This window comes from Otolemur garnettii, unplaced genomic scaffold (genome assembly GCF_000181295.1).
Source record: "Otolemur garnettii isolate 467f Iridium unplaced genomic scaffold, OtoGar3 scaffold00025, whole genome shotgun sequence".
Taxonomy (NCBI): Eukaryota; Metazoa; Chordata; class Mammalia; order Primates; family Galagidae; genus Otolemur; species Otolemur garnettii.
Window position 1 is genome coordinate 21,569,301 of NW_003852420.1, and position 12,464 is coordinate 21,581,764.

At 40.8% G+C, this 12,464-nt stretch overlaps 1 protein-coding gene across 1 annotated transcript in view; it reads right to left on the bottom strand.

The window, feature by feature from the left end:
* Positions 1 to 8,232: 8,232 nt before the first annotated feature.
* The window catches only part of ZMYM1 (zinc finger MYM-type containing 1), a 37,503-nt gene continuing 33,271 nt past the window's right edge, over positions 8,233 to 12,464 (bottom strand). Inside the window, exons 8-9 of the mRNA XM_012804101.2 lie at positions 12,268 to 12,305; positions 8,233 to 10,759 (exon numbers count right to left, since the gene is read on the bottom strand). Coding sequence (XP_012659555.1) covers positions 8,477 to 10,759; positions 12,268 to 12,305 — 2,321 coding nt within the window. The 3' untranslated portion in view covers positions 8,233 to 8,476. The remainder of the gene's footprint in view (positions 10,760 to 12,267; positions 12,306 to 12,464) is intronic.

Consider the following 12,464-nt stretch of genomic DNA (forward strand, 5'->3'; position numbering starts at 1 on the left):
GGCTCTGTCTCAAAAAAAAAAAAAAAAAAAGAAAAAGAAAATGAAATGATTTCCTCCTTCTTAAAGGCTCAAGGCCAGGTGCAGTGGCTCACGCTTGTAATCTCAGCCCTTGGGAGGCTGAGGTGGGTGGATTGCCAGGTTTAAGAACAGCCTGAGTCAGAGCTATACCCCATCTCTAAAAATAGCCGGGTGTTGTGGTGGGCACCTGTAGTCCCAGCTACTCAGGAGGCTGAGGGAAGAGAATCACTTAAGTCCTAGAGTTTGAGGTTGCTGTGAGCTATGACACCATAGCACTCTACTAATGGTGGCAAAGTGAGACTGTCTCAAAAAAAAAAAAAAAATGAAGGTTAAAAGAGGAAACGATGTCACCCCTGTCCTCAAGATGCTCAAGTTAAGTCTAGTGGGGAGGTTGAATGAGAGTAAGAGAAGAAATTAATGTTTCTGTGCGTTCTACTTCTATACCGACACTTTATTTAGGTCACATAAATTATCTAACTTGTTCTTCACAGCCATTTACTAGTTCTAGGCCTATGCTGAGGTCTGGAGAGTATGGGCTGGGCACAGTGGCTCAGGCCTGCAATCCTAGCTCTCTGGGAGGCTGAGGCGGGTGGATTGCTTGAGCTCACGAGTTCCAGACCAGATTGAACAAAAATGAGACCCCCGTCTCTACTAAAAATAGAAAAACGGAGGCAAGAAGATCACTTGAGCCCGAGTTGGAGGTTGCTGTGAGCTATGACACCATGACACTCTATGGAGAGTGAGGGCTTGAGACTCTGTCTCAAAAAAAAAAAAAAAAAAGAATATAACATACTGGTATATAGTGGTAGGTAGTTGGATATTGTTTTAAATGGAGATTTGGGCTGGGTGCAGTGGCTTATGCCTGTAATCCTAGCACTCTGGGAGGTTCTCTTGAGCTCTGGAGTTTGAGACCAGCCTGAGCAAGAGCAAGATCCTGTTTCTGCTAGAAACAGAAAAATTAGCCAGATGTTGTCGTGGATGCCTCTAGTCTCAGCTACTTGTGAGGCTGAGGCAGGAGGATCATTTGAACCCAGGAGTTTGAGGCTGCTGTCAGACAGCTGGCACTCTAGCCTGGACAACGGAGTGAGACTGTTTCATAAACAACAGAAAAAAAAAAAAAGAAGAAAGAAAAGGAAAAAAGAAATGCCATTTTAGAACAAATATGTTACATCTGCTTTCTTTTTCTTTCTTTTTTGAGACAGAGCAGTCTCATTTTGTTGCCCTCCATAGAGTACTATGGTGTCACAGCTCAGAGCGAACTCAAACTCCTGGGCTTAAGCGATTCTCTTGCCTCAGCCTCCCAAGTAGCTGGGACTACAGGCACTCTCCACAGAGCCTGGCTATTTTTTGTTGCAGTTGTCATTGTTGTTTAGCTGGCCTGGGCTGGGCTTGAACCCACCAGCCTCAGTGTATGTGGCTAGCAGGACCCATAACCATGTGTTACAGGCACCGAGCCGTTACATCTGCTCTTAAACTTCTTTTAAATTGCCTCATAAAGACTTTTTAATTGAGGGGTTTATAGATTCTAAAGTACTAGAAGCTTCGTTTTCCTTCAAGGCTAAATAATATGACTAGCTATATGAAGTAACAGGTGAAATGAATTATGCTACCTCTTTTAGTTGAAATTTTCTATACAAGGTGTACTGTAGAATGACTCTATTATGCCCTATTTCTGTAGACAAGTACTATTTAAGCATCACTCATTATTTAACAAAGACTAGGAAATTTTCAAAGCCTCAGGAAAAATGTTAGTCTTATAATACTATGTGGGAAGTCACTTCTTTGGAAGAAAAGTTTACATGTCACAGGCATATACATAGTATAGGGATTCCTCTAACATTCCTAGATAGTATTAAAGACAGTGACTGTTAAAGAAAGGTAAAGATGCTTTGATTTGGAGAAGGGTAGTATCTTCATTCGAGTCACACGTTAAATTTGTGAACAGGATCCAGAAATTCCACCTTCATGCTGAGATGTTTGAAGATTTGGTATAGTTTGGTTATTCAGTATACCTTGGTAGATACTAGAATTTTTTTTTTTTATTGAGACAGAGTCTCACTATGTCACCCTCCGTAGAGTGCCATGGCGTCGCAGGTCACAGCAACCCCCAACTCTTGGGCTTAAGCGATTCTCTTGACTAAGTCTCCAAAGTAGCTGGGACTACAGGTGCCTGCCACAACGCCCAGCTATTTTTTTGTTGTAGTTATTGTTGATTGGCTAGCCCAGGCCAGGTTGGAACCTGCCAGCCCCATTGTATATGGCAGCACCCTAGCAGCTGAGCTACAGGCACTGAGCCAAATCTTTTTTTTTTTTTTGCAATTTTGGCCGGAACTGGGTTTGAACCCACCAGCTTCGTCTATGGGGCTGGTACCCCACTCCTTTGAGCCACAGGCACCACCCCAAATCTTTTTTTCTTTTGATTGAAAATATTTTCCTGGGTGGTGCCTGTGGCTCAGTGGGTAGGGTGTGGGCCCTATATACTAAGTGGCAGGTTCAAACCCGGCCCCAGCCAAACTGCAACAAAAAGTAGCCAGGCATTGTGTTGGGTGCCTATAGTCCCAGCTACTTGGGAAGCTGAGGCAAGAGAATCCCCTAAGCCCAGGAGTTGGATGTTGCTGTAAGCTGTGATGCCACAGCGCTCTACTGAGGGTGATAAAGTGAGACTCTGTCTCAAAAAATAAATAAATAAAATATTATCCTCCTTTCATCTTCTAGGAATTAAATGAAATAATTATCACCATGTTTACTCACTTTGGACCTCCTAGTTTTCTTTGTTCACAGTCTCAATCTGCTGCCCAGGCTAGAGTGCCATGGTGCCAGTTGTAGCTCACAGTAACCTCAAACTCCTAGGTTCAAGTGATCCTCATGCTTCAGCCTTCTGAGTAGACTACAAGTACCTGCCACAACACCTGGCTAATTTTTTAATTTTAGTAGAGACGGGAATCTCACTCTTACTTAGGCTGATCTCAAATTCCTGAGTTGAAGAGATTTCCCTGGCTTGGCCTCTCGCACTGTGTTAAGTTACCATGCCTGGCCTTGCTTTTTCTTTTCTTAAGACAGTCTCAACTATGTTGCCCTGGGTAGAGTGCCATCGGTCACAGCTCACAGCAACTTGTTGCCGTAAGGGTCTAGTGGAAAAGCGATGTCGTGGAGAATAAGCACGCTGATTGAAATTGTGTTTTAAATAAAGGTGACCATCTGCTCGCTCAGGCAAAATGGCAAGCTTCTTTATGTGCAGTTGGTTTATGTAGGGAAATTTTGTACATGTGCACAATACAGCAATGACCTCATTGATCCATTTAAACATCATGTGACTACTTTATGATTAGCTTCGGATAATTCACTCAACATACACTTTTTGACATAACCCTTTCAACATAACCCAGTTTAACATAACTTAATGGAGAACATGTTGTTAGCCATCACTTCTTTGTTCTTATCTGATGAGGCCTGAGGCTATGGAGGAACAAGGTAGATTGAATACCTGCCCTTGCTGGCCTTGCCGTTTGGAGGCTGTTACTTCAAATCTTTAAATAAGGCATAAAGAAACTTCTTGGGCATACAGGAAATTGTGTGCAAACCTCTGCTCCCATGTAGGCCTTAAGTCAGGGGGGTTTTGCTGGAACCTTTTATAAGGAATTTTCAGGCTGGACAGAATTCTCAAAAGTCTTTCTCGAGCCCAAGTTTCATCTGTGCCATTAGATACCTGTATGCATTGGGTAAATTCCTCTTGAGGTCCCCAAGCACATTTCCATTCCTGGACCCATCAGCAAGTGACCTTCGTTATTTACCACAGACTGGGAAAAGTTACTGATGGGTATCTGGCCAGTTTTCCAAAGGGCTTTTTTATTGGCCTTATAAAGTCAACCTTAATTCCTTAATGCAGTAAATGCTATTTCAGCCAAAGCCTTGGTCATGTTAGGCTTACAACCAACCTGGCCACATGGGATTCTGCCTCAGTTTCTTACTAGTATGCCTGCACAAAGTCTTTTCACTGCTCTCTCTCAAACGGCTTTTTTGGCCAGAGGTGAGACAGTCTCACTTTATTGCCCTTGGTAGAGTGCCACGGTGTCACAGCTCACAGCAACCTCCAACTCCTGGGCTTAGGTGATTCTCTTGCCTCAGCCTCCCGAGTAGCTAGGACTACAGGCGTCTGCCACAACACCCAGCTATCTTTTGTTGCAGTGTGGCTGATGGGGCCTGTGCCCTACTCACTGAACCATAGGTGCCACCTGCAACTTAAAATTCTTGCATGACAGCTCACAGCAACTTCGAACTCCTGGGCTCAAGGGATTCTATTGCCTCGCCTTCCTGAGTAGCTGAGATTACAGGGTGTCCACCACAACGATCAGCTAATTTTTTAATTTTTAGTACAGATGGAGTCTCACTCTTGCTCAGGTTGGTCTGGAACTTGCTCAAGGGATCCTCCCACCTCAGCCTCCCAGGGTGCTAGCATTACAGGCATGAGCCACTGCATCTGTTTTTTGACTCTGCATCTGATTCTTTTGACTCAGCCTCCCAAGTAGCTGGGACTACAGGTGCCTACCACAATGCCTCGCTATTTTTTTATTGCAGTTTGGCCAGGGCCGGGTTTGAACCTGCCACTCTCAGTATATGGGGCCAGGGCCCTACTCCCTGAACCACAGGCACCACCCTTCTTTTTCTTTTTTGAGACAGAGTATAACTTTGTCTACAGTGGTACAGTGCCATGGTGTCATAGCTCACAGCAACCTCAAACTCTTAGGCTTAAGTGATTCTCTTACCTCAGACTCCCAAGTAGCTGGGACTACAGGCACCAGCCACAAAGCCTGGCTATTTTTAGAGACAAAGTCTTGCTCTGGTTCAGGCTGGTCTTGAACCCATGAGCTCAGGCAATCCACCTGCCTTGGCCTCCCAGAGTGTTAGGTTTACAGGTGTGAACCACCATGCCTGAGATCCCATCTTTCTTTTTTTGAGACAGAGTCTTACTATGTCACCCTCAGTAGTGCCATGGCGCACAGCTCGCAGCAACCTCCAACTCTTGGGCTCAAGTGATTCTCTTGCTTTAGCCTCCCAAGTAGCTGAGACTACAGGTGCCCGCCACAACGCCTGGCTATTATTTTGTTGTAGTTGTCATTGTTGCTTTAGCAGGCCCGGGCTGGGTTTCAACTTGCCAGTCCTGGTGTATGTGGCATCAGGCCTAAACAATATAGAGTGCAAAACAAACAAACCAACAAAAAAACAAATTGCAGAAAGATATGTACAACTTACACAAAATTATTATTATTTTTTTTTTTGAGACAAGAGCCACAAGCTGTCACCCTGGGTAGAGTACCATGGCATCACAGCTCACAGCAACCTCCAACTCCTGGGCTCAAACGATTCTCCTGCCTCCGCCTCCCTAGTAGCTGGAATTACAGGCGCCTGCCACAATGCCTGGCTATTTTTTGGTTGCAGCTGTAATTGTTTGGCAGGCCCAGGTTGAATTCAAACCTGCTAGCTCAGATGTATGTGGCTGGCGCCTTAGCCGCTTGAGCCACAGGTGCCAAGCCTTACACAAAATTCATAAAACAGTCTCGGCGCCTGTGGCTCAAGCGGCTAAGGCGCCAGCCACATACACCTAAGGTGGCGGGTTCGAATCCCCAGCCCAGGCCCACCAAACAACGATGGCTGCAACCAAAAAATGGCCGGGCACTGTGGCAGGCGCCTGTAGTCCAGCTACTTGGGAGGCTGAGGCAGGAGACTCGCTTGAGCCCAGGAGTTGGAGGTTGCTGTGAGCGTGATGCCATGGCACTCTACCCAGGGGGATAGCTTGAGGGTCCGTCTCAAAAAAAAAAAAAAAAATTCATAAAACATAAAACCAGGCTATGTACTATGTATAAAATTACATATGCATGAATGATCCACACCAAATTAATTGTTGCCTCTGGAGAAAATAGAAAGGGAATGTCATCAGTAAAGTATCTGCAAGAGGACTCAACTCGATTAGTAATATTTTATTTCTCATACAAAAAGCTGGAGCATAACAAAATGCTAGGATTTAACAGGACTGCATAGTACTTATGTTCTTTGCACTTAAAGAATTTTTTTTTTTTTGACAGTCTTACTCAGTTGTCCTGAGTAGAGTGCTGTGGCATCATAACTCACAGCAACTTCATGCTCTTGGGTTCAACCCCAAGTAGCTGAGACTATAGGAGCCTGCCACACACATGTCTGGCTTGTTTTTTTTCTATTTTTCAGTAGAGACAGGGTCTTGCTTTGCTCAGGTTGGTCTTGAACTTGTGAACTCAGGTTCTTGCCACCTGCCTTGCCCTCCCCAGAGTCCTAGGATTACAGGCATTGAGTGCCCATTCTGTACTTTTGCTTAGCTGGCCTAGGCTGGGTTCAAACCTTGATGTATGTGGCTGGTGCCACCACCACTGTGCTACGGGTGCTGAGCCTACTTTTATTTTTTAAGAGACAGGGTCTTGCTATGTTGCACAGACTGGAGGGCAGTGGCTATTCACAGGTGTGATGAAGGCACACTACAGCCTTGAACTTCTGAGCTCAAGCAATCCTTCTTGCCTCAAGCTTCCCAATTAGCTGGGACTACAAGTGCCCACTACTGCATGCAACTTTGTACTTTTATATGTGTTAAAATCATCCACAATTTTTAAAATAGAGCAAGATTGATAAACAAATCTAAGAATGTATTCAAAAAACAAATAGAACAATTCACTACTTGACTTAAAAAAGAAAACGTGTACAGAAGATAAGTAAATAAAGAAGAGGTACACAGAATAAACTAAGAATACTTTGCACAACTCTACAGAAACACGTTTGAAAGCAAGCCTCACTGAAGTGAATATTCTTTCTAGAAAAATTACAAGTTATAAAAATTGATAGGGGAAGAGGAAGAAGGAGAAACTAAAGAAAGTACCAAAGAAATGATCCTCAAAACACCAAAGCTCCAAGCACAGATAAATGCACCTCATATCCTTTCAAATCTCTGAGAAACACATTGCTTTATCATTATTATTTTTTGAGACAGAGTCTCACTATGTTGCCCTTGGTAAGTGTTGTGGCGTTACAGATCACTGCAACCTCAAACTCTTGGGCTTAAGCGATTCTCCTGCCTCAGCCTCCCAAGTGGCTGGGACTACAGGTGCCCACCACAACGCCTGGATATTTTTCAGTGCAGTTGTCATCGTTGTTTAACTGGCCCAGACTGGGTTTGAACCTGCCACCCTTGGTGTATGTGGCTGGTGCTGTAACCACTGTGCTATGGGTGCTGAGCTCATTTTCTTTATTATTTATAATAAAGAGCTCATTTTTAAAAATTATTTATAAACTTTTTTTTTTTTTTGAGACACAGTATCGGTAGAGTGCTGTCGTGTCATAGCTCACAGCAACCTCAAACTCCTAGGTTCAAGCAATCCTCTTACTTTAGCCTCCCACTAGCTGGGATTCGACGCACCCACCGCAATGCCCAGCTAGTTTTTCTGTTTTTAGTAGAGATAAGGTCTTGCTCTGGCTCAGGCTGGTCTTTTTTCTTTAGTGATTTTATTTATTTATTTATTTATTTATTTTTGGCTGGGGCTGGGTTTGAACCCGCCACCTCTGGCATATGGGGCCAGCGCCCTACCCTTTTGAGCCACAAGCGCCACCCTCAGAGTGCTAAGATTACAGACATGAGCCACTAAGCCCAGCCTATGCAAATTTTTCTAAAGCATAAAGAAGAGTCCTTTCTTTGGAGGTTATTTATTTGAAAATAGTCATATTTTAATTAAGTAGCTCAATAATTTTCAGTGTCATCCAGGTGAGAGGTATAAATACAGCAATATTTAATTTTTAAACATGACAGTTACAAAAAAAAAAGAAATATAAAGAACTGAAACAGACACGTGTTCAACCTTATTAATAAGTGAAAATATAAAATTCCATTGAGATTAAAATACTATTTTTCAACTAAAAGACTGGCAAAGATCAAAACATTTGATACACTGTTCATAGAGATTCAAAGAAATAGGCACCGTCAAGTAGTGGTGGGAGTGTAAATTGGCACAATCCGTATATATAGCAATTTACCAATATCTATCAAAAATAAAAATGCACAATTGTCTGGTCTAATTGTAATTTCAGATTTTATCTTACACTCACTCATGTGCAATATGATCTATGTGCAAGGTTATTAAAGTATCATTTATAATAGCAAAAGATTAGAGAAAATATAAATGTCATTAAGGATCACTCAAATATATTATGGTACATTCATTCACACAATGAAATCTGCAGTTGTAAAAAAAAATCAATAACTCTTTATGTATTGATATGGGACAATTTCAAAAATATGTTATGTGGAAGAACAGTGTGCATTTTACAGTACCACTTATAACAAATATCTCTGGAAAGATATTTAAGGAACAGGTAATACTCCAGGGAGGAACTGAGTCCTAAAGGAGGTGTATCGGTATATCAGTCTATATATCATTCTGTCTTTTTATGTGTCTTTGATCTGCCTGATAAACTTTTCCACAATTCCATTGAGTCTTTCAGGCTCCATGAGTTTATTTACCAATTCCTGCTCAACAGCCATTAAGGCCAGGGAACTAATCTTCTCTTGGCCCATCGTATGACATAAATATGTTTTAAGACGAGGCAGTACAGATAATGAGTTTTCTGTACTTGGTGAAGTAATTGGCCAAGACAAAGCAATAAATAGCAGCTCTGAGATGTAAGGAATATTATTGTGAAGACCATGTTGGATAAATAAATAGCCGAGACTGACGAAGTTGAGGCAATCATTATCTACAACAAAGTTACGCTTTGCATAATGCCGATAAAATCTAAGCTCTGGGATAATGTCTGCATCAAGTTTATAAAATTCTTGAACATTTTTGGCTGTTGTTTCATTTAATGGTTCATTCCATTTAAGTAATAGTTCTGAAATTTGCTTTATTTTGTAATAATCAAACTCTGAAAAACATAATTTTAAATTTTGTAATACAGTATCCAATCCTTGGTAATAAATATTAACTCTATATAGTTCTTCTGCTGAAGTAGGAAAAAACATACTATCTGAATTGCCAAGATCTATTGTTTTCTGAATTTTTCTTCTTTTCTGAAGAGAGGGTTTTTCAACTTCAAAACCTTTACAGGTTATTTTTTGACATATTTCCTCCGCTTCATCCCAAATAGTTTTGAAATATATATCATTTCTTTCAGATAATAAACATTCCAAAATTGCTTCTATTTTTGAAGATAGAGAAAAAATGTCTATGGTTTTACTCTGAAGCTCTTTGGAAAGAATTCTTGTAACACTTAGCACTCGATAGAGAAATTTCAAACAGAAGACAAATTCAAATCTGGAAACCAATCTCAGCAAATCACTCAATTCATCAGCCAGAGTCAAGTTTGCATAATGGCTCGACATGACCTCCAACATTTCAATAATCTCTGGGAGATTGTCGATCACAGATAGTAAGGTGCGCTCATGGACCGTCCAGCATGATTGGGATATGTGTTTCTTGCATGTTTTGTTTTGACTTAGCTTACAAATGTTCTGAAAATCTGCCAACATTTCTCCAGACATATGAATAGTGTTGAACAAAGAACTGAGAGCATTTAGAGTACTTCGGAGTTCTTTTACTTCTTTACAAAACCTAATTACTGCTAAATCCAAAAAGTGTGCATAACAATGTATGTATAAAGCTCTTGGTTTTTCCTTTTTGAATTCTGCTGCAATTTTACTAAATTTTATCCTCAAATTAGTGGTACTATCATAGGCCTGGCCATGCATTTTATTCAAATCAACTCCAAGTTGCTCTAGGTAAGTTTTGACAGTATCATGTAAGGGGGTCCCAGTCATCTCTCCGGTATCAACAAAACCCAAGAATCTTTCTTTAATGAAGACAGCGTTTGGTGATTTCTGTGGGTATCTTACACAAACTGAAAGCTGTTCTTTAGTTCCTCCATCAGTTACCTCATCACATATTATGGAAAAGGCTGAGCAGTCTTTGATCTCATTCACAATATCCTGCAACATTTCAGTCTTGATTATTTCAATAATATCACTTTGAATTTGTGTACTATTATAGAAGTCAACTTGTGAATTCGTAAGTTGAAATATTTCTTCTCCTTTATCTTTTGCTCTGATTTCTAACAGTTCCAAAAAATTGCCTTTATTCACATATGAAATAGACTGGTCCTTTCCCCTTAAAGGTAAACACTGCTTTCCAAGAAATAAAATATTTTCAATTATTAACTTTAGGTATTTTTTATTTCTCTCAATCTGTTTTGAATGAACAGATAAATTATCATCAACAGTTTCATCACAAAACTGATAATGCCGCCAGAATTTCAATGACTTCAAATGCATTTCACTTTTTTCATGTTTCCTGAATTTTTCCAGAGTTTTTTTCCAATTAGGAGTTGCAAATGACTTTCTTCCATAGCTAAAATTGTTTTGACAGAACAACTGGCATGAATAACAAAATGTCATATCTTTTTTAATATTGTCTTGCAAATGCTGAAAATTTGCACAAGATTTTTTAATCCTTCGTGATTTACCTTTAACTTTTTGCACTTTGGACGTAAATTCTCGGTGACACAGTCCATCACTTACATTCATAGATTTCATATTGTATCCTGGATCCTGGTTTGATCCTTTATCCTTTTGTACTTCTGTACTGGAACCAACTGTAAGTTGACGGAGTACTGACAAAGATGGTGAAAGGCTTGGCTGTTCCACACCACTACTGCTTGACTCACTGGGTGAAGAACTCTTTGGGGAGAAAATGATAAAATAACACTTAATAGTTTTCATATTATTGATTAAACTACCAAATACATGTATTCTTTTTTTTTTTTGAGACAGAGCCTCAAGCTGTCACCCTGGGCAGAGTGCCGTAGCATCACAGCTCACAGCAACCTCCAACTCCTGGGCTCAAGCGAGTCTCCTGCCTCCACCTCCCAAGTAGTTGGGACTACTTTGGTTGCAGCTGTCAACTGTTGTTTGGAGGGCCCGGGCTGGATTTGAACCCACAAGCTCAGGTGTATGTGGCTGGTGCCTTAGCCAAAAATACATGTATTCTAATACAGTAAAACGAATGGTGGAGTTATACACAGTATGAGCTCCATCAGGGGGAATTATTAATAATTGTTTGTAGCTTATTTATTTGGTATCTAGATTCAGCATTAAGTGTTTAAAAGACCTTTTGGTATTTAATTGTTAAAAAACATGGGTTTTGGGTGGTGCCTGTGGCTCAGTGAGTAGGGTGCTGGCTCCATATACCGAGGGTGGTGGGTTGAATCCGGCCCCGGCCAAACTGCAACAAAAAAATAGCCAGGTGTTGTGGCAGGCGCCTGTAGTCCCAGCTACTCAGGAGGCTGAAGCAAGAAAATTGCTTAAGCCCAAGAGCTGGAGGTGGCTGTGAGCTGTGACGCCACAGTACTCTACTGAGGGTGACAAAGTGAGACTCTGTCCCTAAAAAAAAAAAAAAATGGGTTTTACTGTTCATGTGATTAGAACTGCTTAAGAAGCATTAAAAAAAAAAAAAAGAATCCAGAAGAGAAAGAAAATATGACTAATAAAACTTCCGTTTAAATAGTCCTTTTCTCTTTTTCTTTTTAGGTAGGGTCTTGTTCTGTTGCCCAGGCTGGAGTACAGTGGTCTGATCATGGCTCACTGCAGTCTGAAAGTCTTAGGTTCAAGTAATCCTCTTTAGCTTCCCAAGTAGTTGGGACTACTTGCTGCCACAGTTGGCTCAGTTTTATGCTTTGTAGAAAAGAGATCTTGCTATATTAGCTCAGGCTGGTCTCAAACTCCTGGCCTTAAGAAATCCTCCTGCCTTAGCCTCCCAAAGTGCTGGGATTACAGATGTGAGTCACCATGCCCGGCCTAAACAATCTTATTACATACATAATTACTATATATATGTATATATATATATATTTTAGATAGAATCTCACTTTGTTGCCCTGGGTAGAATGCCGTGGTATCACAGCTCACAGCAACCATAAACTCTTGGGTTTAAGCGATTCTCTTGCTTCAGCCTCCTGAGTAACTGAGACTATAGGCGGCTGACACAACACCTGGCTATTTTTAGAGACAAGGTCTAATCTAGCTGAGGCTGGTCTGGAATTTGTGAGCACAGGCAATCCACCTGCCTCGGCTTCCCAGAGTGTTAGACTACAGGTGTGAACCACCTCACTCGGTTACTGTATATATTTTAAAAATCTACTTATAAAAGGAGCAAAAAAAAAAAAAAAAAAAAAAAAAAGGAAACTTACATCCTCAGTGATATTTGCCATTACTGAAGAAACTGTACCTGTTGAGATAAATTAGAACACAAATTCAAAATCTTTATATACTATAATCTATGAAAAGCATCATAAGCTATTGTTTATTTAATATCAAGAAACAAAAAGAAAATTTAGCATATAGACAGATTTATAAATTATGACAAAGCAGTATTTACATAAAATAT